Below are 26,620 nucleotides of genomic sequence, written 5' to 3'. Positions count from 1 at the left end.
TGGAGAGGGAGGGGACACAATGGAGGAGAGAGCGCTTGCGCCACCAATGGCTGCTCCCCCTGCCCATGCAGCAATAAAAGACATGCTTCATAGAGGGAGCAGCATTGCTTTGGGTGGTGCGGCGGTGGGAGGGGGGGCAAAAGGGTGTTGGGTGAGAGTGTGGTGGAGTCACAGGGCAAGAGGGTGTTGGCATGGGCTGTGGGGGTCAGGTTAAAAGGTCAAAGGGCACGGTGTGGGGTGAGGGTCAAAGGGTGTTAGGCACTGGGGACAAGGGGCTAGGTCAGGGTTAAAGAGAGAGGGCTGGGGCTGAGGAGATGGGTTAAAGGTCAAAGGGCAAGAGGGGGTGGGTCGCAGTGGGTCATTGGTTATGGAGCTAGGTGTGGCTCAGCTCGTGCTTCTGTCTCAGGGTGCAGCAGATCTGAGGGTGTCTGAGCAGGGACAGGGGCCTCAGAGCTTGTGGAACAGGCAGTTGCAGGGTCAGTGGGGCAGGATCAGGGCTCAGCACCACAGGCAGTTATGGAGTTTGTGGAGCAAGGGGCTCTGGAGTAGCGGGGCAAGATCAGGGAGCACTGGGAGTGGTGGGACAGGATCCAGGGAGATGGGAGGTTGTCAGTTTAAGTCGGGGATCACTGGAACACAGCGTGCCAAGGATGGTAGTGACAGTGAATGCAGGACAGGCTCCAGGCAAGACAGAGGTGGTTGACAAATGGAAGTTGGCAGCAGGGGGTGTTAGGAAGCAGGACACTAGGGTCACAGGCTTGGCAAAACAGACTTGTGAGGTAATGGGGTTAGTGAGATATAGGGGATATCAGATGATGGGTTTGACAGGTTTAAACATGGAGTACCAGGGTTGGCTGGATGGGGTGAGAAGGTTCTGGGGTTGGAGGTAGAGAGATGTGCAGTGACCAGACAGGGTCAGTGGGTGAGTGGGTTGGGGGACAGGCAACATTTTAGTCACATATTTGCACATTCGTTATTTGTATATGACTATGTGAATATGCAAATAAAATATTTCCAGTCCGCCAAAAGTTTGTGAATGGGTTTGCCGGTTTGTGGTATAAAAAAGGTTGGGAACCACTGCTTTAGGATTATGAAGAGCAACTGCAAAACTTACAAGATTCTTGTTAGTTTTACTTTGTAGATGCTTTGGAAAGCTTAGCAGCAGCAAGTGACCAAAGCTGTCTTCTGCAGAGTTACAGCCTTAGTTCACAGTTAGAGGCTGCTAGCAACTTTTAAGAACTAGAAAATCTGAATTCTACAAATTCATAGCTTAAAGTGTCTTTTCTCCTCTTCCTTTGTTAACCTTTTTCTTTCACCACCATCCTGCCCTTATTCTCCTTCCCCACACACTGAGGAAAACGAATTTTTCAGTACTTGAATTACTTTCTAATTAACCGGTCTTTTGAAATGGTTTCTTTACATAAAGGCCTCGCAAAAGGTTTTTTAACTAGTAGTTATTCATCATCTTCTGAATCACAATGTTAATGAGGCTACGGCTACACTGCCGTTTTGTTGTGGAAGAGGATATACAAATGGCGTTCACATTTGCATATCTTCTTCCAATTCTTTTTGCGGAAGAGTTTTTTCTGATAAAAAGCCCCATGTAGATGGGGCCATTTGTCGGAAAAAACCCTCTTTCACAAGATCTCTTATTCCTCAAAAATTGAGGTTTACAGGATCTTGTGAAAGAGGATTTTTTTCCGACAAATGGCCCCATCTACATGGGGCTTTTTATCAGAAAAACCTCTTCCACAAAAAGAATCGGAAGAAGATATGCAAATGCGATCGCCATTTGCATATCCTCTTCCGCAAAAAACCAGCAGTGTAGCTGTAGCCTGAAAGAGCTTGTGATTAGCTGACACATGAACTATGGTTTGATCCTGGTCTAATAAGACACTGGTCAGTCCTCCTTTCTGAATTCTTGCTCTGTTTTTAGTGGGTGGCCGGTGTGTGGGAACAGGTAGTGGTATGGAGATGTATATTTTAAGGTCTGCTGTAGACTGTCTGGAAGAGAATTCTGGCCCTTTTTATGTTTTCAATAATTAAATGTATATACATTTAGGGAGACCATAAACAACCTAATCTAGCTTTTGGTCTGTTAGGGATATAAAATCCAGATTAATCAGTTAACCTTAGATTTAACTGGTTAACCAATGAAATGGGATCCCACTGCTATCCCCTCCTCCACGCACTGGGATGCCAGTACCATCTCCAGCCCCAGCCCCAAGCTCCTGTTCCCGATCCCGCTGAGCAGGGGAGGTGGCTCTCGACCCCCAGGGCTGGAGCAGCCCTCGCCTGCAGCGGCCAATCTTCTCCTAGGTACTGGTTAACTAAGGTGATTAGGGTGATGCTTCCTGGGTAACCATTCACATCCCTATTCAGAATCTGAAATTACCATTTTTGTAAAGTGTGTGCTTATATTGATATATCTATAAAGTTGGACTCTGAAGGTTTTGGGATGTTTATTGCTCCCACATTTAAATAAATGTTTATTGTAACCATCTTAAATCAGGTAACTTCACAAATATATATTTTGACTAAAGCAATTTAGATATGTTTTGTAAATAAAGAGAGCACTCACACAAAAGCAACATACATTGTGAGCAACTGAACCATAATGTTGCTCATTTCAGGCCTGTTTTCTGCTTATATTCAATGTCCTACCTTTCAGCAGTTGCAGCTTGAATCACATGTATAGAATTGATTGGCTGCTTTTTTACCCCTGGGAATTTCCTTCATTTTTTCCTCTGATTTATGAATATCTTCTCTCTAAGATGTTTTAATGAGGAAAGAGAGGAAAAGGCAGCAGTTGAGCATGTTCAGTATCGCTGTAAGCAGGTAGTTTCATAAATTGATTCATAGTTAGATTACATGAAGTCATGCCCTCTACTGTTCTCAGACAACGCCTTTAACAGGAAAGCTGATTGTCTGTCAGTGAAAACAAGGAGTCCGGTAGCACATTAAAAACTAACATTTTCCAGAAGACTGGAAGAGGGCACATATAGTGCCCATCTATAAAAAGGGAAATAAGAACAACCCAGGAAACTACTGACCGGTCAGTTTAACTTCTGTGCCAGGGAAGATAATGGAACAGATTATTAAAGAATTCATCTGCAAACATCTGGAAGATAAGATGATTGATGGGAAACAGCCAGCATGAATTTGTAAAGAACAAATCATGTCAAACCAATCTGATAGCTTTCTTTGTTAGGATAACAAGTCTTGTGGATAAGGGAGAAGCGATGGACGTGGTATACCTAGACTTTAGTAAGGCATTTGATATAGTCTCGCATGACCTTCTTATCAATAAACTAGGGAAACACAACCTAGATGGGGCTACTATAAGGTGGGTGCATAATTGGCTAGATAACCATTCTCAGAGAGTACTTATTAACGGTTCTCAGTCATGCTGAAAGGACATAACACGTGGGGTTCCGCAGGGGTCTGTTCTGGGACCGGTTCTGTTCAATATCTTCAACAACAATTTAGATATTGGCATCAAGAGTATGCTTATTCTGTCAGGCATACCAGACCTCCTAGGCACCAACCTAGATCTTCCCCACGGGTGTCTCTACACCAATGTTTCTCAAAGTGGGCTGAGGGCCTGCTGTAGGAAAACCGCTAGTGGCCTGGGTGACACCTTTTTCTGTGGCTCTCCGTAGCTGGAAATGGCAAACTGGAGCCAATGGGAGTCGATACTCTGTGGCTACAGACTCTTTAGGTAAACAAAGTGGCATGGGCCGACTAGTGGTTTTCTTTAAAGTGGCCCCCTTTGAGAAAAACTGTTGGACACGAAGGTGCATTTTCACCAGCACACCAGGAAGAGAACACTCAAGGGCCAGTCGTGACATACCAGAGGACCAGACAAGACAAATATGCTCCAGATTCCGCCCTCTGCAGATGATTTTTCACACTTCCAAGATTTTTTGACGAGAATTGCAGCAGAACTTAGAATAGCTCCTCTAGAGCAGGGATTGCCAACCTGCGGCTCTTCAGAAGTTAATATACGACTCCTTACATAGGTACCAAATCCAGGGCTGGAGCTAGAGGTACCAACTTTACACTGGGCTGGAGGGTGCTCACTCTTCAATCCCAGCTCTGTCCTAGACACTGTTCCTCTCCCTCCTTTCCGCCTAGGATCTGCCACTTCCTACCCTCTTCACTGAGCCTGTCACACCCATGCTTCTCCCCCTCCAGTGTCTCCCACTGAAAGAGAGCTGATCCCAGTGGGCAGAAGGAAAAGGAGACTGAGGCACTGACTGGTGGGGCTGCCAGTGGGCAGGATGTGCTGAGAGTGGTGGTGAGGAGATGATCAGGGCTGGTGACATTGAACTGTTGCTCTTTGGCAGTGTACATTGGTAAATTCTGGCTCCTTCTCAGGTTTAGGTTGGCCACCCCAACTTTAGAGCTATTCTATCAGAATCCCAACATAAGCTTACCGGCATCCTGCAGGCCTCTTCATCCTTCAGTAGCTCTCCCTGTTAATCTTGCCAAAATGAAGCCAGCAAAAACAGTTTGGCAGATTCCTGCCTTTATCCTACCTACCTGTAAATGAGCCAACTGCAAATACTATATGCCAAGGGGTCTGAATTCCTCTTCACACACCCAGCTCCAAACTCGCTGGTAGTGGAGGTGGCAGGCATAACAGCATGGCAGGCAGCAACATTTCAGGTCCATCCCTACAGACAGAGGTAGCAAGCGTTTAGCCCTTTTCAAATGAAAAGTATACGCTTCTTCTATCCTTCAATTTCTGGTCTCCAACTACGTAGCACTATTCACCAAAAACAGTCATAAGAACCATGCTAAAATCCTTGACAAATGAGGTCCTTCACACCATGAAGGATTATCAAGCTACCCAGGTACTGTGGTTGAACCTGTTAGGAGTGCACCTTCTTAGAGGAGATCCTACTGGTCCTCGTAGGAAGCAGGAATCAATCCTCAGGCTTATTTACCTGGCCAAGTGGATGAGGTTTTCCTGCTGGGCATTGGAGTATGACATCTCCCCCTCGTGTTCTTCAGTGAAGTCTATCTTGGACTACTTACTGCAGCTCAAGAGCCAGGGTCTAGCACATTCTTCAGTCAAAATGCACCTTTTAGCCATCTCTGTATTCTACAACTTGATCCAGGGTCAGAGGATGTTTTTTCATGACATGACAGGGGGACCTTGCAAGATTTCAGCCCCTGGTTAATGTTACCTAATTTCACTGGAGACCAACCCAGGGCTACACTAATATTGATTTATTCTTTGCCTCTATTGGCTAGAGCAAAAAGGGAATGGACACATGTACACACACATTCAGTGGACACATGTACACACACATTCAGACACTCATTCACTTAGACACACGACAGGTTGCACAGAGAGTGCAGAAGAAGCCAAGCATAGTGGGTCTAGTGTGTCTGCTTGCAGTTACCAATCTGGGCAAAAGCTAATCACATGATCCGTGGTCTGTGTGCTCGCTTCTCTTATTGAGCTGGGAGGCCCCTGTCATGCACACTGAGTTCTTTTTCTGTGTCTGTCACCAAGAGGCCTACCCAGACTTCATTTTCCTCATGCATATTAATTCCTTCTCATCTTCGCTGCACCTCTGTTTCTTGTCGTTCTCACGTGCAAGCAGAGATTACATCAGACTCCATCTAGCCCATGGCTCCTCTCCCCAAAGGTGCTGATATCACCCAGTTCACACCGCTTACACACATGTACACACTCCTTTGTCTCAGGATAGAATGTTCCAGAGCTTAAAGATTGCACAAACAATATCTGGAAGTTACAAAGCTTGCAGGAAGTTGCAGAACTTGAAACATATGAAAGCTACATGGCTTACAATAGAAATTGACATAACTTAGAACAACTGAGAGTTATATGGTATACAGTAGCAGAGAGCCATGACTTTCAATGGCTGAAATGGACATGACTTTTAATACAAAAAGTTACATGTCATTCATTCACATTATACTGGCTTGGGCGGAGGTTTTACTCAACAGTACGACCCTTGTTCCACATTGGGACCTTAATCTGGTCGTCTCCTAGCTTCAAGCTATTGAGCTCCTGTTGCCTGTCCCGTTTGTCTGGAAGGTCATTTTCCTAGTGGTGTTGACGTTGGCGTGAAGTGTCTTGGGGTATGTCTACACTACAATGTTAGTTCGAACTAACGGACGTTAGTTCGAACTAACATTCATAGCCGCTACACTAGCTCCCCGCTAGTTCGAATTTGAATCGAACTAGTGGAGCGCTTAGTTCAAACTAGGAAAACCTCATTTTACGAGGATTAAGCCTAGTTCGACCAAGGAACTTGCTAACAAGTGACTTCCTTCCCCCTCTCCCATTCGAGATCACCTGGGAGAGGCAGCCAGGCAACAGGAGCTCAATAGCTTGAAGTCCTCTCCCTGTTCCCCATGTGCTACATAAAAATGCACTAATTCAGAATATCAGGATCTTTATATCAACTGCATATGGCAGGCAAGGCAGTTTACAGGCCATTACACTTACTGCAGGGGGTACCTAGTTAAGAGCAACATACATAACCAGGGCTCAACAAATAATACAATCTACTCGCTACAGGCAACCCGGAAGAGCCGGGTTCGAGCGATCTGCGCATGCGCAGATAGCCAGACAGCACAGCTGGCGAGTGGGGCTCACCGCGGTTCGGCGAGCCCTGTACATAACTGTCACATCTCTGTCTGGTCATTCTGATTTTCAGAGCCTCTCTGATTCACAGTGCCCCTCAGCATGCTCTCCTTATTGCCCTGGTGTCTTGCTGTTCATAATTAGCAGCTGGGTGATCTACTTCAACCCCCTCGCTCTGCCAGAGACCTTTCCCCCAGACTTTCACATATATTATGGAGCACACAGCAAACAGCCACAACAATGGGAATATTGCTTTCACTGAGGTCTGACCTAGTCAATAAACTCTGAAAACATCCCTTTAAGCCTCCAAAGGCATGTTCCATCACTATTCTGCACTTGCTCAGCCTTACTCAGCTCCTTAACTGCTGTCCAAATTGCCTGTGTACAGCTTCATGAGCCACAGAAGCAAGAGGTAGGCTGGGTCTCCAAGGATAACTATCGGCATTTCAGCATTTCAGGAGTCCATTTACCTGCACATCTACTGTTGTGATCTATGCCATCATTCACCAGCAACACCCCTCTGCTATGTATATTGTACAAAACAGACTGTCTCTACACAACAGAATAAATGGACACAAATCAGACATCAAGAATGGTAACATACAAAAATAAGTGGGAGAACATTTTAACCTCCCTGGACATTCAGTTACAGATGGTAATTTTCAAGCCTGGGAAGAAATTGCATCTTACAGCTTTCTGAAGAGATGGGAGTTCCTAAAGTTGCATGTGTCATGTTCTTTCCTGACCAACCCATGCTGTTGTCAGTGAAATGGCCCTTGTGATTCATCGATGTCTACACCACCACCAAGAAATACCTGTTGTGGTTTATATACGCTTTAGCAAGATGATCTGATGTCAAGATAGAAATATGTTTTCCATCTATTGCCCCACCACAGTTAGGGAACCCCATCTGAGCAAAGCCATCCACTATGTTCTGCACATTTCCCAGAGTCACTGTTCTTCCCTAGCAGAAGGGTATTGACTGCCCTCACTACTTGGATCACAGCATCCCTCACTGTGAATTTATCCACTTGTTTTATAGATGAATGAGCCTCTGATGATATGACTGATGTGATGACAGATCCAACAAAGAAAGCAACAGAATGCCACTGGGCATTACCTGCAGGCCCCAGCTAAAACCTCTCCAACACATCATCAAGGATATATGACCTATTAAATGACGATCCCTTGTTTTCACAGAACTTGAGATACTGGCCAGTTCTCGCTTAGACATCCCCCCTCCCCCGCCAAACCTGAAACACATACTACCAACCACACACCCCAGCAAAGAAACGCTAATCTAGGAATCAGTGCCTGCAACAAACCCTGTTGGCAACTCTGTCCACACATCTACGCTACTGACACCATCATAGGACCCAACCACATCAGCCATATTACAAGGGGCTCATCTGCTACTGTGATATGTGCCATCATGTATCATTCTTATCCACATCCACCCTGACTGAACTATCTCTGTAGCACTTCCATCTCTGTATTCCTACTGTTTCTTTTTTCTTCATGCATCTGATGAAGTTAGTTGCAACTCACAAAAAGCTTATGCCATAATAAAAATGTTGGTTTTAAGGTGCCACCGGATTTCTTGTTGCTAGTACAATTGGAATATCTTTAGAATTTGCTATACAGATTGATACAGATACTTGAGTTTCCTGTAAATGTAGTTATGGTAAGTGCATGGTTCACCACTGAAATCATAAATATGTATTATCCATTTGACTGGATGTACTGTGGGGATAGTTGTTTCTGCAATAGACCAAAATACTGAAATATTTCCTTCAGTTGTGAATGTAAACAGTTTTAAATGGGTAGCTAAATAAATATATTACAATAAAGGTTTCAACAAAAGAATGTTGTTTAATCCTGTCCTAGAAACCATGGTGACTGTAGTTTAATAGCTGTGTACGTTCTCTTGTATTTAGAAAACATTTCCTGTCATCTGCTTTTAATGAGATTTTCTTCTTTTGATTTAGCAGTTGAAAAAAAAAAAGGAGGGGAGGAAAGTAAGATAAGAATTGCCTATTTTGATGTAATGGAACAAAGGAATATTGCCAATGGTTTTTTCTAGTTTAGTTTCTATTACAGGAAAAGCAGGTTATTGTGATTATGGTAAATGGTGGAAATTCATTAAAATAATCTCATTGTCCTGTTAAGATAAATTACTAGTTGGTACTATAGCATCACATTCCTTCCACTATAGCTCTTGTGTCGGTATGGTTTACATTTCTATCCTTTATGCTGAAGGCTTTATTAATACAAATTAAAAACTAATTTCTATGTAAATTGCACTCACATACCAAGTGATGACAATACACTTTTGACAGCAAGGACAGAATCCAGTAGCAAATGATTTTTTGGATGGAGCGTGGGAGGGAGCGTCAGCTGTTCATAGTGGTTACTGTGGCACTAATGCAAACGGATGATGTGACAATACAAATCAACAACAATAATACTCACTGTTGGTTCTGGTCTAGTTAGTGTATATTATCCGCACACATGCAATCTCCAGTTCTTCTGCTTATTTCTTTCCCCTTCATGTTAGATCTGGTGCAGGGGCAGGCCTAGACTAGCTGCCAGCAACTGGTACCCTAGGCAAACCATGCAATCGGCGCCCCCACCTCTAAACCCCTCAATGATATTGTGCCACCATTTGGCACTCCATTTAGCTTGGCTCCCTACGTGACCGTCTAGTTCGCCTATATGGATGGGCCGCCCCTGATTAGGGATATCCAGTGTTGTAGTAGATGGTTAGTTCATGCATCGAGCAGCTTAAAAAGGAAAAAATATTTTTTTATTTTCCAAAGAATATTAATACTTATAATATTAATAAAAAAAAGGAAAAAGATTTTTGGTAATTACATGTAACCTTAGACATATCCTTAACCATACTTGAAAATAAGATCGTCATCTAATCAATTAATCATTGACATTTCTTGGAAATTGGAGAGTGAACTGCCACCACAACTTTTTTTTTCATTACAGTACTGCCTTTTAGCTTAGAAAATGTTTGGTCTCCCTTCTTGTGCCAAAAGCTAATTGAGTAATCTGTATAAACTACAGCAAAGCTTTAACCTATCAAAACACTGAAGCAAAATTCCCTTCAAAGATGTGTTCTGTGTGTATAATCTTAATTTGTTACAATAATGAGCTGTCCCGCCAAGTGTTCTGTACATTGTCAATCAGTCGCTTAGTTTTGGTTTGGTCCCCCTTAAAGGTTTAAGTTAAGCTAAAGCAGCACAAGGCATCTTAAACCTGTTTGTGAAATAGACAAGGGACTGACTGATTTAAACTAAGTTTCTGAACTGATTTGACACAAAAGGCTCGCTTTTTTTTTTTCGTTTTTCTTTCTGATAATGTGATTACTCACAGGAAGGTCCCAGGGACTTTTGGTGTAGTAAAAACTTTAAAACCCACATTCACTCTTTGTAAATGTCTTTCAAAGGTGACCTTCAGAGTACTTGATACTTCTGTTTTTTAGGCTCTGTTTTCTTCTTGATGTAGGAAGAAGGCTTGACATTTTAGCTTCTCTTCCTTCTAATAGAAATATAGTTATTGTTAAGATGTTTTTTGTGTGGAAAACATTATGAATCTCTGGAGAACTAGGAGGATTCTGATCAGGTACCTAGAGAATATTAGAGCAATTGACAGAAGAGGGATTTTTGGTTGCACTGTTCAAAACTATTCTTGTTTAACTCAAACACCTGACAAAGAGTGAATGAGAAGAAGTCTGGAAAATTCCTCTTTGCTTAGGGGGAAAACATTAAATATCTTTTTAGCCCTCATTTTATATATTGGAAAGAAGCAAAATTAGTGCACACTCGGTTGCATGTCACCTTTACATGTATATATGCTTTTCGTCTAGAAGATTAAACTTATTTGCATATGTGTAAATGTTTAACATTCAGTACTGAATAAATATCAAGCATAAGAAGTAATGGACCTGCAATAAACTGCTTCCATTTTCCTAGCTGACAAGTATAAGGCAACCTATACAATTATCTGCTACAAATATAGAATAGCACTGGATTCTCATGCAGATACTTTATCTGAGAGTCTAAATGTAGTTCCATTCTGTAGTCCCCCTCATGAGTTGAAGCACTTCTGTGCAAGAACTTAGTATGATTCCATTTCTGCTGCAGAAACTACAGCTTATCAGTGTTTAAAAGTAGAGAAATATACACAGAGGAAAATGAGGAGAGAACATGACCGTGGAAAAGGCAGAGGGAAGGAAGGATAAGGATTTGGCAATTCTTTGAAATGGGGTTAAAAAAACTGTGCTTTGTAAAAAAAGAATCATCCTGCATACAGATCTGTTTCAGTTCTTGCAAAGTTAAGTTTTGTTTCTTTTTGTCTTTTCTGTTAAAGTGTGGTGTTCCCTTTCAAGAGGAAGATGTGATTATACTTAATGGTAATAAAGAAGATGTTGAAGTGCTGAAGAAACGAATGGAGAATAGAAGACTTAAGAGTAAAGTGGGAAAGGTAATTATTTTACAAAGACTTAAAAGTGCTAGGAAGTTTTGTGTGAGATCTTCTATTAATAGATTTCATAGGTGAAAGTTCAATTTGTACAACTAAAGATTTTTCATTGATTCTCAGCGTGAACTACATTCATTCTAAACTAGCCAGATTTTATTTCTTGCTGCTAAATCTCTTTAGTTCTCATTGGATTATTGACCTGTGTGCTTCAGTTTTATCCAGAACAAATTAAAGTATTAGTAGTTTTCTGGTGACTGTGTTTCTACAGAATTCTTCTGCAGCTCAACAAAACATTTCAAGTGCAAAAAGTTTTGATTTTCTGCTTCCACTTCTGAAAGGTGGAGAATTGGTTCAGTAATATCAACTGTCTATTCCAAACCAAGTCCCAGAAAGATATTTTAATTCTTACAAGTCCAAAGCAACCAATATCAATTCAAGTATATGGCAGCCACTTTGACATACATAATGTAATGTCAATATAAATGATAAAAAAGATAATTGGAAAAAACACAATAGAAATAAATATGTTGAAAAGCATATTTGCAGAAATTCTACATAAAGACTGCTTGATTCTCATTTTGCATAAAAAAGTACATGACTCACTCATGGGACACTGCTACTGGGAGAAAAATACTGCTCGTTACCTGGGTACATGTGCATGATTTCATGGTTCATGATTCTAGTCTGTTTTAAAAAGCCCCCCTGGATATGTAAGGGTATGTCTAGACTACATGGCTCCGTCGATGGAGCCATATAGATTTGTTTATTGGGCAAAGGGAAATGAAGCGGCGATTTAAATATTCGCCCCTTCATTTAAATTTAAATGGCTGCCACGCTCAGCTCTGCTCAGTGCGCTAGTCTGGACACTCCGTGGTCGACATCAAAGCCCTTTGTCGACCACCCCGGTAAACCTCATCCCAGGAGGAATAACGGGGTGGTCAACAAAGGGCTTTGATGTCGACCGCAGAGCGTCCAGACTAGCGCGCTGAGCCAACAAAGAGCTGATCAGCTGTTTGTCAGCTCAGCGCGGCAGCCATTTAAATTTCAATGAAGTGGCCTCCCACTATCCAGGCACCTGTTAGGGTATGTCTACACTACCACCCTAGTTCGAACTAGGGTGGTAATGTAGGCAACCGGAGTTGCAAATGAAGCCCGGGATTTGAATTTCCCGGGCTTCATTTGCATCTCGCTGGGCGCCACCATTTTTAAATGTCCGCTAGTGCGGACTCCGTGCCGCGTGGCTATACACGGCATGGACTAGGTAGTTCGGACTAGGCTTCCTACTCTGAACTACCGTTACTCCTCGTTTCACTTTATTTAAGAGCTTTTGTTGAGGGACCTTGTCAAAGGCTTTCTGGAAATCTAAGTATACTGTATTCACTGGATCCCCCCTATTTGAGTAGTTGCTTTTAAGCAAGGAAGTGACTACATTTGGATTCAGCATGTATGCAAATGCAGGATTTTTCAAAAATGAATCCAAATGAAAAGGTCATGTCAAAATCTTTCTATAACCTTAACTCCAGAACTGCTAGAATCTGCCATAATATGAGCTGTTTTATGCTTGCTGCTTCTTGCACTTATACCTTCCTTCTACCCTCAGTCCTAAACACTATCCCACCTCCCTGAAGTAAAAGTCATAATTGGCCTAATGAGTCTAAATTGCTGCATCTGCTTATTTTGAAATTAACTGCAGTGCAGTTTTTGCTTTTTTTCAGCTGTTAGTTTTGAGTCATCTTTCATAAGAATGGACATACTGGGTCAGACCAAAGATCCATCTAGCCTAGTATCCTGTCTGCCGACAGCAGCCAATACCAGATGCCCCAGAGGGAGGGATTGCAATAGATAATCCTCATGTGATCCCTCCCCTGTCACCCATCTCCAGAGAAACAGAGACTATGGACACCATTCTACCCATCCTGGCTAATAGCCATTGATGGACCTAACCTCCATGAATCTATCTAGGTCAGTGGTCACCAACCGGTAGATCTTGGAGCCTCTGACGGGTGATCCTGACTGGTTTGGCTGGGAGGCACTTCATCTGCCCTTCTCCCCACTGCCCTGTTGCTCCTACCCAGAGCCTCAGAGGAGCCCCCTAGGAGCTTGTTGTGTAGGGTCGGGGAGATCGAGGCAGGGGGGCATTGATGTCTCCCTGTCCTGCTCCCCTGTAACCTATCTTCACAGAGTGAGGAGGGTGGGGTCTTGGCGAAGGGATGGGACAGAGGCAGGGCCTCGAAGAAGAGGTGGGCCAGGAGTATTTGGGTTTGAGGTAGATCTTGGACTGACAAATTCAAAAAGTGATTTTTTCTTTAAAAAGGTTGGAGACCACTGATCTAGATCTTTTTAAAACTCTGTTAAAGTCCTAGCCTTCACCACATCCTCTAGCAAGGCGTTCCAGAGGTTGACTGTGTGCTGAGTGACAAAAAACTACCTTTTGTTTGTTTTAAACCTGCTGCCTATTAATTTCATTTGGTGACCCCCTAGTTCTTATATTGTGGGGATGAATAAATAACCTTTTCCAAGGCCAATATATCTTTTTTGAGATGAGGCAACCACATCTGTAGACAGTATTCAAGAGCTGGGCGTACCAAGGTTTTATATAGAGGCAATCCGATACTTTCTGTCTTATTCTCTATCTCTTTTTTTAATGATTCCTAACATTCTATTTGTTTTTTTTTGACTGCTGCTGCACACTGAGTGGATGTTTTCAGAGAACTATCCACAATGACTCCAATATCTCTCTCGAGTAGTTGTAGCCAAATTAGTCCCCATCATATTGCATGGATAGTTTGGATTATTTTTTCCCTAATGTGCATTACTTTACATTTATCAACATTAAATTTCATGTGCCATTTTGTTGCTCACTCACTTAGTTTGGTGAGATCTTTTTGAAGGTCTTCACAGTCTGCTTTAGTCTTAACTATCTTGAGCAGTTTGGTATCATCTGCAAATTTTGCTACCTCACTGTTTACCCCTTTCTCTAGATCATTTATAAATAAATTGAATAGGATGGGTCCCAGGACAGAGTCTTGGGGGGAACCCCACCAGTTACCTCTCTCCATTCGGAAAACTAACCATTTATTCCTACTCTCTGGTTCCTGTCTTTTAACCAGTTACCAATCCACAAAGGACCTTCCCTCTTATCCCATGACAACTTACTTTATTTAAGAGCTTTTGATGAGGGACCTTGTCAAAGGCTTTCTGGAAATCTAAGTATACTGTATTCACTGGATCCCCCTTGCCCACATGTTTATTGACCCTCCTCAAAGAACTTTCCTATTCAAAAGCTAAAGAAAATGTCAGAACGCAAAATTAATTCTCTAACCAGGGTAATAAGATTGTTTCTTCAATGCTGTTGTGCTGGAGTTCAGCCATTTGTATTTGGAATGTGTTAATCAGTTATGTGTGTCACTTATCCTTGGTTGCATTTGTTTTTGTATTATTATGATGACTTTTTTCAGTGTCTCTTTAGATAAGGGTTTCTAATAACATAGGAACAGAACTGTACTTGGTACAGTTTGAAAATCCTTTAAAACAGTTGTTTAAAACAGGTGGTTGCTTTCTAAACCTTTACAGATTTCATTCCACAATATTTTACAATAATGTCTTGAGCTCATGGTATAAATAGATTCTGCTAAGAAATGCTAGATAAACTATTACCATTTATAGTAATCCATATTTTACTAATTTGTAGTTGTTGCCAACTACAAGCCATACCAACTAAGAAGACTTATTTTACTGGCACTAGTTTCTACATTTAACTTATTTTCATTCCATCTGAGTAATAACATCTGATATCTAATTTTAGTCTTTGGTTGCTGTTCTTTTCTCCTGAGAGTAGATTGCATCCTATTCTTATCCTTGTCAGCCTGAATTAAAGTAGCATTTTATACAAGATGTATTTAATACAAATAAGGTGTTCTGTATTGCATCTTCTCCTTGGTTCAAGTGGCGCCTCCTTGGTCTTTAGAATTGCATGGGTCACATGCTTCAGAATATACAAATTTGTAATGTAAATTTGAATTAATAAATCTCTTATTTCAATCTACATTTCAGTAGTAGTGCTTCCTCATATAGCTTCAGAAATAAGAAGTTTCCTCATAATGCTAGTTGTTGAAATGGAGATGTGGAAGGGGAGAAGCATGTTTTATGCCTGATTTATTGTAGGTATTCTGCGTTGTTCAAACCCACAAATCTGTGTTGGTTCAATAGTATCAGTAAATATTATTATGGCTCCATCTGCTTCTGTTTAACAGCTCTACTTGGTTATCTGGTTTATAGCAATTTTTAAAATTCACTGGCAAGAAGGCAAGTGTGACAAGCTTGTTAGTTGGGCAGCTAAAGGAATATTCAATGCTAATACCTACCCTGAACATGCAATGTTTGTTCTAAGATGTTAACTCTAATCCATAAATTCGGACTGCTTATTGGATGAAGAACTAAAATGTGAAAGCCTCAGCTGCTGTCAGGTGAGCCATTATCAGATTTAGTGTGCAGAGTTGTCCGTGAATGAGGAAATGTTTTGTTTACATCATCCCTTCTCTTTGGCTGCTCTGTGTTTGAAGCAGACAGCTTATAATATAAAAATCTTTTTTTTTTCCTGAAGCACTCTGATAGTATTCTTGTAAATTTCAGTGTCTGTCTTGTCCATAATTGTGAAGATGAAGGCATAGTGAAGAGAAAGTGCTGTTTACATCCATGTAACAAAATGATAGTAGATTATTTCTGGCTTCATAATGGTGGCCTTTTGCTACCACCTGCTGGACGAGACTAAGAGCAGCATTTGCTATGTCACTTATTTTCCACTAAGATTAAACTGCAGCAAGGAAGGATTAGGTTGGACATTAAGAAAAACTTCCTGTTTAGGTTGGTTAAACACTGGAATAAATTGCCTTGGGAGGTGGTAGAATCTCCATCATTGGAGATTTTTAAGAGCAGGTTGGACAAATACCTGTCAAGAGTGGTTTAAATGATGCATGGTCCTGTCATGAGTGCAGGACTCAATGACCTCTCAAGGGTCTTTCCAGTTCTACGAGTCTATGAATAAGATTACTGAGTAGCTTGTCATTTTACTCATAAAATTAGTCTTTGTGCTTTTAAAAAAAGATGAAACCAAATAAGCAAAAAAAGCCTTGCTTCTAGGCAGCATATTTTCAGCCTATGAATTGTTCTTTGTTTTGTTAGTCTATAAAGTGCTACCAGACCATTTGTTGTTTTTTAATAAAAGATTATTACTTTTCCACACTAAAATACAGGTTGAACCTCCCTGATCTGGCACTCTTGGGACCTGACGGGTCCCAAATAAGGAAGGTTGTTGGACCAGTGCAGGTCACCGCTGGCCTGGCTGGGCTCCCCAGATCAGCTGCAGACACCAGCCCTGCTGCAGCCAGCTTGATAGAGTTTCTACCCCCTGCAGGGTTCCAATCCTCCAGCTTCCTGCTGCTGGACTCCTGGCCACCAGGACATCCTGGTCCAGGAATATCCATGGTGCTACTGTGCCAGAGAGTCATGGTTTTGAGAGGTTTAGCCTGTATGAAAAGCATAAAGTGTATGGAAAGAAGCATGTTCATGTATAAAACACATAAGCATAACAAAGGGATTTATTTCTGTCAAATGCACCCTTTGTTTGATATCACATATGGAGATTCTAAATGTAACCTCAGTTTTCTGCTTGTATTATTTCAGAAATCAAAGAAATGTAAATCAGCAGAATTGGTCTCTCAACAAGACATCACTGAAGGTAACATTGTTACAGCTACAATTTACATTTGGCTTCTGGATATTTTAACAAATTAGCTTTAGTTTTAGCTTTTTTTCTTCTGCAGATTCTCCAGGACCATCAGAAGTAAAGACTGCAAAAGGTGACATGAACACTAATTTTGGAGAAAGGAAACAGATTGTCTTTACAAAGAGTACAGGTTGGTGTGTGTGTTTCAGTTTAACTGGGAAAGTTTTCATAAGCTGTTTTCCTGTGTTCAGATATTACTAGAGCGCCTTTGCTTGGGAAATTTGGTCCTAAATAGCTACTAGGTTTTACCTTGTCTCCCTGTGTGTGCTCAAACTCCTTGAAAATTCTAATGCAAGCATGTGCAGTATTAGAAGCCCAGTAGGAGGTAAAATTCTAACATTTGTGCATACATGGATGTGTTAAAACTTTCCAAATGTACAAGTGTTTGTGCAGAGTATAATCCAGTCTTTGCATGGGCACTGGAAGCCTTAATCTGACAATTAGGTATATAGTATAATCTATATTTTCTTTCTGTGTGTCTGTTTTACCAAATATATCTCAATCAGTTCCACTTTGTGGTGCTAATGCCATTATTTAGGAGTTGAAGAAGATTGTTTACTACCAAAAAGTTCACCAAGCAAATCAAAATATTTCTTTTCAAACCATAAAAACATCTGTTATGCTAAAAGTAATGTAAAAACACTTCTCAAAATATATGACCGTCTGAGATATTTGCTTAATGTGTCATTAGAAGAGGGGGTCTTAATATACAATAATATACATGGTTTTCATTACCAATTCAAGTTTTTTAGGATTTATCTTGTTGGTAAACATATTCTAAATATTCAAAGTGTATGCGGGATCTTTAACATTTGCAGAAAATTTGTTTATTTCCTATTAAATCTTTTGACATTCCGATAAAACTAAAACTAACCAGCTTTGGATATATTAATAACTTTACTGCTATTATGCCACATGTCAGATCACTGCAAAGTAACTTTAAGGACCTACCTAATGTATTCAGCAGCAGTCATGCAGTTAAGATTATATTTGGCTACCCATTAGTCCAGAGAGTAGCAGTAAGAGTTTAGGTAATACATATGGCATAATGTAATGTCTCTAATTCATATTGACTTTTTAACCAGAGCTATAAAAATGAGCATATTTTAAAGGTTAGAAATGAGATTCAGAATCATGTAAGTTTCAAGAGAAAACACTTTGAAGAGAAAGTCATCTAATGTTGGATGAATCCAGAGATAGTTACAAGATTGTCAGCTAAATCATGAGTAATAGTGCCTCTGTGAAGTATGCAGAGTATTTTCATTACAAGTGTCTAACCCCTGCCTCTTCCCAAAAAACTACTGAGCACTTCAGTTTATAAATGATTATTCTTAAATTAATATTTTAGCCCAAATTATTATTATTGCTAATAGACATGTAGTAGTATACTAACTCTAACATTGTTTAAAATAATTTCACAGTGCACATTATGTAAAGGAATAATTGTTTGACCTATTTGAAATAAGTCATTTTTTATATGTCTGTAGGCTAGATTGCATTAATGAATTGAAAAAAATCCAATAAGAGAGAAGAAAACCTGAGTAGGTTAGGAGTAGGGTTGAAATTAATTTTCTTACTGTTGGGCCCTAAAATTTCCATGGATTTATGGGACGCATTTTGATTCTTTTATATATCCTGATGCAGTAGTCATTCTTGGTGGGTATCTTGGAGTTCTTGCTCTCCAAGATGAGGATAAATCACTTCATGGAGTTGTTTTTCAGGGGAGGGATGGGTACTGGGATTTGGATAGCATTGTTTCGTCCATTAATCCTCTCCATATATTTAAGAGGGCATTTTCCAAGCACCAGTTAGATCATCCCTGATAGATGTCTATCCAACCTGCTCTTACATATCTTCAGTGAGAGAGATTCCACAACCTCCCTAGGCAATTTATTCCCAGTGTTTAACCACCCTGACAGGAAGTTTTTCCTAATGTCCAATCTAAACCTCCCTTGCTGCAATTTAAGCCTGTTGCTTCTTGTCCTGTCCTCAGAGGCCAGGGAGAACAATTTTTCTCTCTCCTCCTTGTAACACCCCTTTAGATGCTTGAAAACAGCTATCATGTCCTCTCTGTCTTCTTTTTCTGAAACTAAACAAGCCCTCTGTCTTCCCTCATAGGTCATGTTCTCTAGACCTTTAATGATTTTTGTTTCTCTTCTCTGGACCTTCTCCAGTTTCTCCACATCTTTCTTGAAACTGGACACAATAATTCAGTTGAGGCCTAATCAGTGCAGAGTAGAGCGGAAGAATGACTTCTCGTGTCTTGCACACAACACTCCTGTTAATCCATCCCAAAATCATCTTTGCTGCTTTTTTGCCCTTTTTTTTTTTCAACAGTGTCATACTGTTGACTCATATTTAGCTTGCAGTCCACTATAACCCCTAAATCCCTTTCTGCAGTACTCCTTCCTAGATAGTCACTTCTTATTCTGTATGTCTGAAACTGATTATTCCTTTTTAAGAGGAGTACTTTGCATTTGTCCTTATTAAACTTCATCCTATTTACCTAGACCATTTCTCTAGTTTGTCCAGATCATTTTGAATTATGAACCTATCCTCCAAAGCACTTGCAACCCTCCCATCTTGGTGTCATCTGCACATTTAATAATCGTACTCTCTATGCCATCATCTCAATCATTGATGAAGATATTGAACAGAACTGGTCCCAAAACAGACCCCTGCGGAACCCCACTTGTTATGCCTTTCCAGCATGATTTTGAATGGTTAATAACTACTCTCTGAGAACGGTTATCCAGCCAGTTATGCACCCACCTTATAGCAGCCCCATCTAGGTTGTATTTCCCTAGTTTATTGATAAGAAGGTCATGAGAGACCATGTCAAATGCCTTACTAAGTCTAGTTATACCAGGTCCACTGCTTCTCCCTTATCCACAAGGCTTAATATCCTATCAAAGAAAGCTGTCACTTTGGTTTGACATGATTTATTCTTTACAAATCCATCCTGGCTGTTTCCTGTCACTTTATTATCTTCCAGATGTTTGCAGATTAATTCCTTAGTTACTTGCTTCATTATCTTCCCTGGCACAGATGTTAAACTGAATGGTCTGTAATTTCCTATGTTGTTCTTATTTCCCTTTTTATAGATGGGCACTATATTTGCCCTTTTCCAGTCTTCTGGAATCTCTTCTGCCTTCCATGATTTTTCAAAGATGATAGCTAAAGCTTCAGAAACCTCCTCTATCAGCTCCTTGAGTATTCTAGGATACATTTAATCAGGTCCTGGTAATTTGAAGACATCTAACTTTTCTAAGTTATTTTTAACTTGTTCTTTTTTTAAATTTTAATTTCTAAACCAAACCCATTTCCATGATCATTCAATGTTAGGCATCCTGTCACCATCAATCTTCTTGACGAAAATTGAAACGAAGTTATGCACCTCTGCCATTTCCAAGTTTCCTCTTATTGTTTCTCCTTTTTCACTGAGCAATGGGCCTACCCTGTCCTTGGTCTTCCTCTTGCTTCTAATATATTTGTAGAATGTCTTCTTGTTACCCTTTATATCTCTAGCTAGACTGAGCTCATTTTATGCCTTTGCCTTTCTAACCTTTCCTCTGCATACCTGTGTTATTTGCTTATATTCATTCTCTGTAATTTGATCTAGTTTCCACTTTTTATACAACTCCTTTTTTATTTTTAGATCATACAAGATCTCCTGTTTGATCCAAGGTGATTTCCTGCCATACTTTCTGTCTTTCCTATGCAGTGGAATAATTTGCTTTTGGGCCCTTTTATAAAACTGCCAGCTCTCTTCAGTTGTTTGTCCTCTTAGTCTTGCTTTCTATGGGATCTTTCCTACCAGGTCTCTGAGGATATGTCTACACTGCAGAGTTTTTCTGGAAAAATGGCCGTTTTTCCGGAAAAACTACACTTACGTCCATACTGCTGTAGCATTCTTTCGACTCAAAGTAGAATGAATGGAGGGGTTTTTCCAACAGCAGTAAATCTTTTTCTATGAGGAAGAAGCCTTTTTTGGAAAAAGCTTTTTCGGAAAAAGGCATGTGTGGACGTGGAAGAGAGTGTTTTTTTTTGAAAGAAGAGCCCCCAGGAAAAAGCATAGGTGCCCTGGTGGCCACTCCATCCACAGTAGTCACAGCTGAAATGCGAGAGAGCTTCCAGTCAATGTGGATGCTGTCTTTCGAAAAAGCACATTACTTTTTCATTGCGCTTTTGCTGTGTAGATGTTCTCTTTCAAAAAAAGTTTTTCCAGAAGATCTCTTCTGGAAAAGCTTCTTCTGAAAGAAGCTTGCTGTCTAGACATATCGTGAGTTTACAGAAATCTGCCTTCCTGAAATCCATTGTCTCTATTTTGCTATTCTCCCTTCTATAATTCCTTAGAATTGTGAACTCTGTGATTTCATGATCACTTTCACCCAAGCTGCCTTTCACTTTCAAATTTTCAACCAGTTCCTCCCTATTTGTTAAAATCAAATAAAAAACAGCTTCCCTCCCTACAAATTACATAAACTAGAATCTTGTATGCTATCTTATACATTCAGGTCAGATTTCTGAATCAAGCCATCAATAAATTTATCTTTCAGAGGTGCAAAAATGATTTTTTATCTCTTAGGTATGTTTTAGATTTGCAAATTAGAGAAAACTATATATTTTTTTCCTTCCCTAACAGCTAATGGAAGTTCTTCAACATCAGGAAAAGTCAGTAAAGTGTTAGCTGGCACCACCAAGAGATCCATTGCCGACCGTGAGGAGAAATCAGAGGCGTACAAGTCTATTTTTACGTCACACAGCTCAGCAAAGCGCTCAAAGGAAGAGTCTTCCAATTGGATTACTCACACAGCATACTATTTCTGAAACAATACTTTGCATAATTGTAACAGTCATTGCTGCTTTTCTTCCCTGAGGCTTTTTCTGTATAACTCTGATGCAGGAGTTTCATTGTATTCTGAAGCTATCTGGAATTACTCACTTTGCAAGTTGTTTATAAACTTCTGAATAACCAGTGTACTTCTCTTTGTATTAATTAAGACACTGCTTAGTAACAATAAAAAAACTCCACAATATTTTCTTTCTTACGTTAACTAATTTGGCTGTAGTCAAAACCAGTACACTTCTCTCTCAAAGGTGCTGGTGATTACTTTGTTGGGTGTCAGGGTGGAATCATTTGGAAAGCTTGGTGCCATCTCAGAAATAAAGTAAAAACTTTTACAATAGTCTCATCTTCCATTTAAAAAGAGAATGTCAATGGGGAACATGTTTTGTTGTTTACTGTAAAAAAAAAAAAAAAAAAAAATGTAAAACCTCCAAAATGGTTGTTTTTCCCCCCAAAAAGTGTTCTAGTTTTTTTCCCTCTTAGGGTATGTCTACACTTACACCCTCTTTCAAGAGGGGGATGCAAATGAAGACATTTGAAATTGCAAATGAAGCCGGGATTTAAATATCCCATACTTTATTTGCATAATCGCATTATGGCGCTATTTCGAAATACAAAACACTGTTTAGATGTGGTTTTCGGGAGAACACCCTTCTTCCAAAATAACCCTTATTCCTCATAAAATGAGGTTTAACAGTTATTTCGGAAGAAGGATGTTCTCCCAAAATAACCGCATCTACACTGCGTTTTGTATTTCGAAATAGCGCCAAAATGCAATTATGAAAATGAAGCACGGGATATTTAAATCTCAGCTTCATTTGCAATTTCGAATGTCTTCATTTGCATCCCTCTCTCAAAAGAGAGTGCAAGGTAGACATACCCCCACATTAGCAATATCAAGTCTGGGCTTCCATCTTTTGTTGGAGAATGCTGGAGAACTGTCAACGTATGCTGAAACTTGTGCTGGAGCTTTCTTCTTCTCAATTGAAAATAGCACTGAGGTTGGGTAAATTAAGTAGCAATTTACTTTTAATTAAAACAAATTGATGGATGCAAATCTTTTTAGCTAAACTGAAAAATATGAACATAGTATCATAAGTTTGGATGTTTTGTGAAGATGGAGAAGCATTTAGTTCATCTGGTTAAAGCTATTTTCTAAGCCTAGCATATGTTCCCACAGCTCCCATTATCTGGGAATGGTGAGCCACAGCCAATGGGAGCTGCAAATGGCCGTACTATGGATGCACAGATAAATAAAGCACCTGGTGTTTTGCCAGGGATTAACCCTGGTAAACCGTATCCAGCTCGCAGGCCACTTATATTTCACCCTGTGTTAGGCAGTCTAATTTCAGTCGAAGTCAAAATTACCTACATAAAATCGGGTGATTCTATGGGCATGTACCCCAAGGCACAGTGACTTTCTGTTATTTTGGTCAAGTCTGTGCCTATAACGTTGACTGAAATAAGTGGTTGATTTTGTCATATCACAAAGTTTCATGGTAGCCTACGTACATGTCAGTGCTTGAATAGAGCAACTTTTAGACGTCAGTCACCTTTCATTCTCATATTCTTTCCTCTGGTCCTTTTTTAACCTTATTTAGCAATCTTTAAATGTTAACTTTCCACTTCTAGTGACTTAGTGGCCTAACAATACATGATTCAGTTATCCAGTAATATTAAAGGGATTAAAATTAAAACTGGAAGCTACTTTTAGGGTTTTTTAAATGTTCTAGCCTTTTTTCAAATTAACCAACCTAGAATTTAGTAAGCACTAGGCTTTTAAAACTAGTGCACAGTGATGTTACATTGTTACTTTTCTGTGTGACAATAATTAATTAGCCTTCTAATGTATTTTGAAAAGTGTCTTCCTTTATGATCTGCAATAATTAGAAGTTTAGATGATTTGTTTATACTTATCTTTGTGGACTTTGAGATTTGTGTGTGTAGAGTGGAATTGATACTATTTTGTAATTATTGTGATAGACATAATTAGCATTATTTCCACAAGAGTTTGTCATGAAATATAAATGGTAAGCATTTCAGTTGTCCAAAATGTTAACACATAGGATATATACAATTAATATTCCAATCAAGTGAGTTTGAGGTTTAGTTGAGCTTTAAGGAAGTACTTATCCACTTTTTATATGAATATATGTCTCTAACAATTAGCTTTGTTCTTTCCTTTTCTGTATTTTTTCTCTTCATTTTTTTCCTTTATTATGTAAGCACAGACACTGAGTTCAGCATGGTACATATTAGAAAATGGCAGTCTTTTTATCTGCAATTTAATACTGCTTTGATAATGAATAAGTATCAGTGTGTGCAAGCACACATTATTACGATATGTAGTACTCCTATGTGAGAATAGGATAATTTTATCTTGCTTGTTTCTTTGCTAGACCACGTGATGATAGAACTATAAATATATAGCACTTACACCACACAATATTGCATCCCTTTCCTTGACAATATTTTGCTATTTGTTGAATGCACTGATTTCCCTACCATGGTTTAAATCATGCTTTTAGACAAAATCCACTCTGCTCATGTGAGGTATTTTGGTGATTTCCCTCGTCCTGTTTTTATAATGTATTTCATAGTATACTCATGACTTTCATAATTTGATCAAAGTGTTCTTCAACATTCATAAATACCAGGCTGTTCGCATTCTGCTCTTCTTGCAGATTTGTTCTACTCAGAAGTTGAAGTGCTGCTTTTAATTCTCTCTCAGTTTTAAGGTAATTCTGTTTGGTAGTTTAGTATCCAAACTTAGTGGAAGGATTTATTAAACCTTTTATAATTATAGTTGTAAAAGGCTTGTAGATAGCATGTTTTGAGCGTTTTCCCCTTCTTCCCCTTTACAAAAATTTGTGTGAAAAAATTTGGAACATTGTTGGCAGTGACATCCAATGTAATCCATCATCATAACTTATTTTGGTTTATAGAACGTAAGGCTTAATGTAAAAAAGATTGTAAAGAAATGACATTTCTGTTAGCAGACTGAATTAGACCATTGAAGCTAGAGTTGGTGTATCTTTAACTGATGAAACAAAAATATTTGCTTGAGAGAGTGCTTGCTTATTTGTTAGTACTTTGCAATTGATTTATTTTATTGAGTTTTAATGCTAATAAAAGTTGAAGGACTGGAGAAGCTTGGAGTTTGAAAACTGCTTTGTTCTCATTACAGGTACAACATAGGTAGTGCCAGTGCAAGCTCTCCACAGAATTGCCTCCAAGTGATTCAACTTAGTAAAATGGCTCAACTTAGTAAAACAATAGTAAAATGGGTGAACTAGAGTGCCTCGTCTTAAAGGTGGATATTGATATAATAGGCATCACGGAAAATTGGTGGAATGAGGACAATCAATAGGACATAGTCATACCAGGGTACAAAATATATTAGAAGGACAGAGCAGGTCGTGCTGGTGTGGTAATGGCACTATACGTGAAAGAAAATGTAGACTGATCGAGATTCTAAAGGAGCACTCAGATATGATAGTCATAGCCAAAAAGCTAAATGAATTCTTTGCTTCAGTCTTCGTGGCTGAGGATTTTGGGGAAATTCCCAAACCTGAGCCATTCTTTTTAGGTGACAAATCTGAGGAATTGTCCTAGATTGAGGTGTCATTAGAGGAGGTTTTGGAACAAATTGATAAACTTAACAGTAATAAGTCACCAGGACCAAATGGCATTCATCCAAGAGTTTTGAAAGAGCTCAAATGGGAAATTGCGGAACTATTAACTGTGGTTTGTAACCTATACTTTAAATCAGCTTCCATACCTAATGACTGGAAGATAGCTAATGTGATGCCAGTATTTAAAAAGGTCTCTAGAGGTGATCCTGGCAATTACAGACCAGTAAGGCTAACATCAGTACTGGGCAAATTAGTTGAAACTATAGTAAAGAATAAAATTGTCAGATACCTAGATAAACATCATTTGTTAGGGGAAGTCAACATGGTTTCTGTAAATGGAAATCATGCCTAACTAATCGTCTAGAATTCATTGAGGGGGGTCAACAAACATGGACAAGGGAGATCCAGAGGATATAGTATACTTAGATTTCCAGAAAGCCTTTGACAAGGTCCCTCACCAAAAGCTCTTAAGTAAAGTAAGTTGTCGTGAGATAAAAGGGAAGGTCCTTTTGTGGATTGATAACTGGTTAAAAAACAGGAATCAAAGGGTAGGAATAAATGGTAAGTTTTCTGAGTGGAGAGAGGTGACTAGTGGGGTCCCCCAAGGAGGGTCTGTCCTGGGACCCATCCTATTCAATGTATTTATAAATGATCTAGAGAAAGGGGTAAACAGTGAAGTAGCAAAATTTGCAGATGATACCAAACTGCTCAAGATAGTTAAGACTAAAGCAGACTGTGAAGACCTTCAAAAAGATGTCACCAAACTAAGTGAGTGGGCAACAAAATGGCACAAGAAATTTAATGTTGATAAATGCAAAGTAATGCACATTAGGGAAAAAATAATCCAAACTATCCATGCAATATGATGGGGACTAATTTGGCTACAACTATTTGAGAGAGATATTGGAGTCATTGTGGATAGTTCTCTGAAAACATCTACTCAGTGTGCAGCAGCAGTCAAAAAAACAAAAACAAATAGAATGTTAGGAATAATTTAAAAAGGAAGAGAATAAGACAGAACATATATTATTGCCTCTATATAAAACCATGGTATGCCCACACCTTGAATAATGCATATAGATGTGATCGCCTCATGTCAAAAAAGATGTATTGGCATTGAAAAAGGTTCAGGAAAAAGTCAAGAAAAATTATTAGAGGTTTGTAACGGGTCCCATATGAAGAGAGATTAAAAAGACTTGGACTTTTCAGCTTAGAATTGAGGAGACTAAGGG

The 26,620-nt window shown here is 39.6% G+C and overlaps 1 protein-coding gene across 1 annotated transcript in view; it reads left to right on the top strand.

The window, feature by feature from the left end:
• Positions 1–24,904, top strand: part of RTF2 (replication termination factor 2) — a 71,962-nt gene extending 47,058 nt beyond the window's left edge. The window contains exons 6-9 of the mRNA XM_006129396.5: positions 11,009–11,122; positions 16,802–16,856; positions 16,942–17,034; positions 21,550–24,904. Coding sequence (XP_006129458.1) covers positions 11,009–11,122; positions 16,802–16,856; positions 16,942–17,034; positions 21,550–21,734 — 447 coding nt within the window. The 3' untranslated portion in view covers positions 21,735–24,904. The remainder of the gene's footprint in view (positions 1–11,008; positions 11,123–16,801; positions 16,857–16,941; positions 17,035–21,549) is intronic.
• The last annotated feature ends 1,716 nt before the right edge of the window (positions 24,905–26,620 follow it).

The sequence above is a fragment of the Pelodiscus sinensis genome, chromosome 17 (assembly GCF_052426305.1).
Source record: "Pelodiscus sinensis isolate ZL-2025 chromosome 17, ASM5242630v1, whole genome shotgun sequence".
Lineage (NCBI taxonomy): Eukaryota > Metazoa > Chordata > Testudines > Trionychidae > Pelodiscus > Pelodiscus sinensis.
The sequence above is the reverse complement of the archived record's forward strand: the minus strand, read 5'-3'. Positions and strand labels throughout refer to the sequence as shown.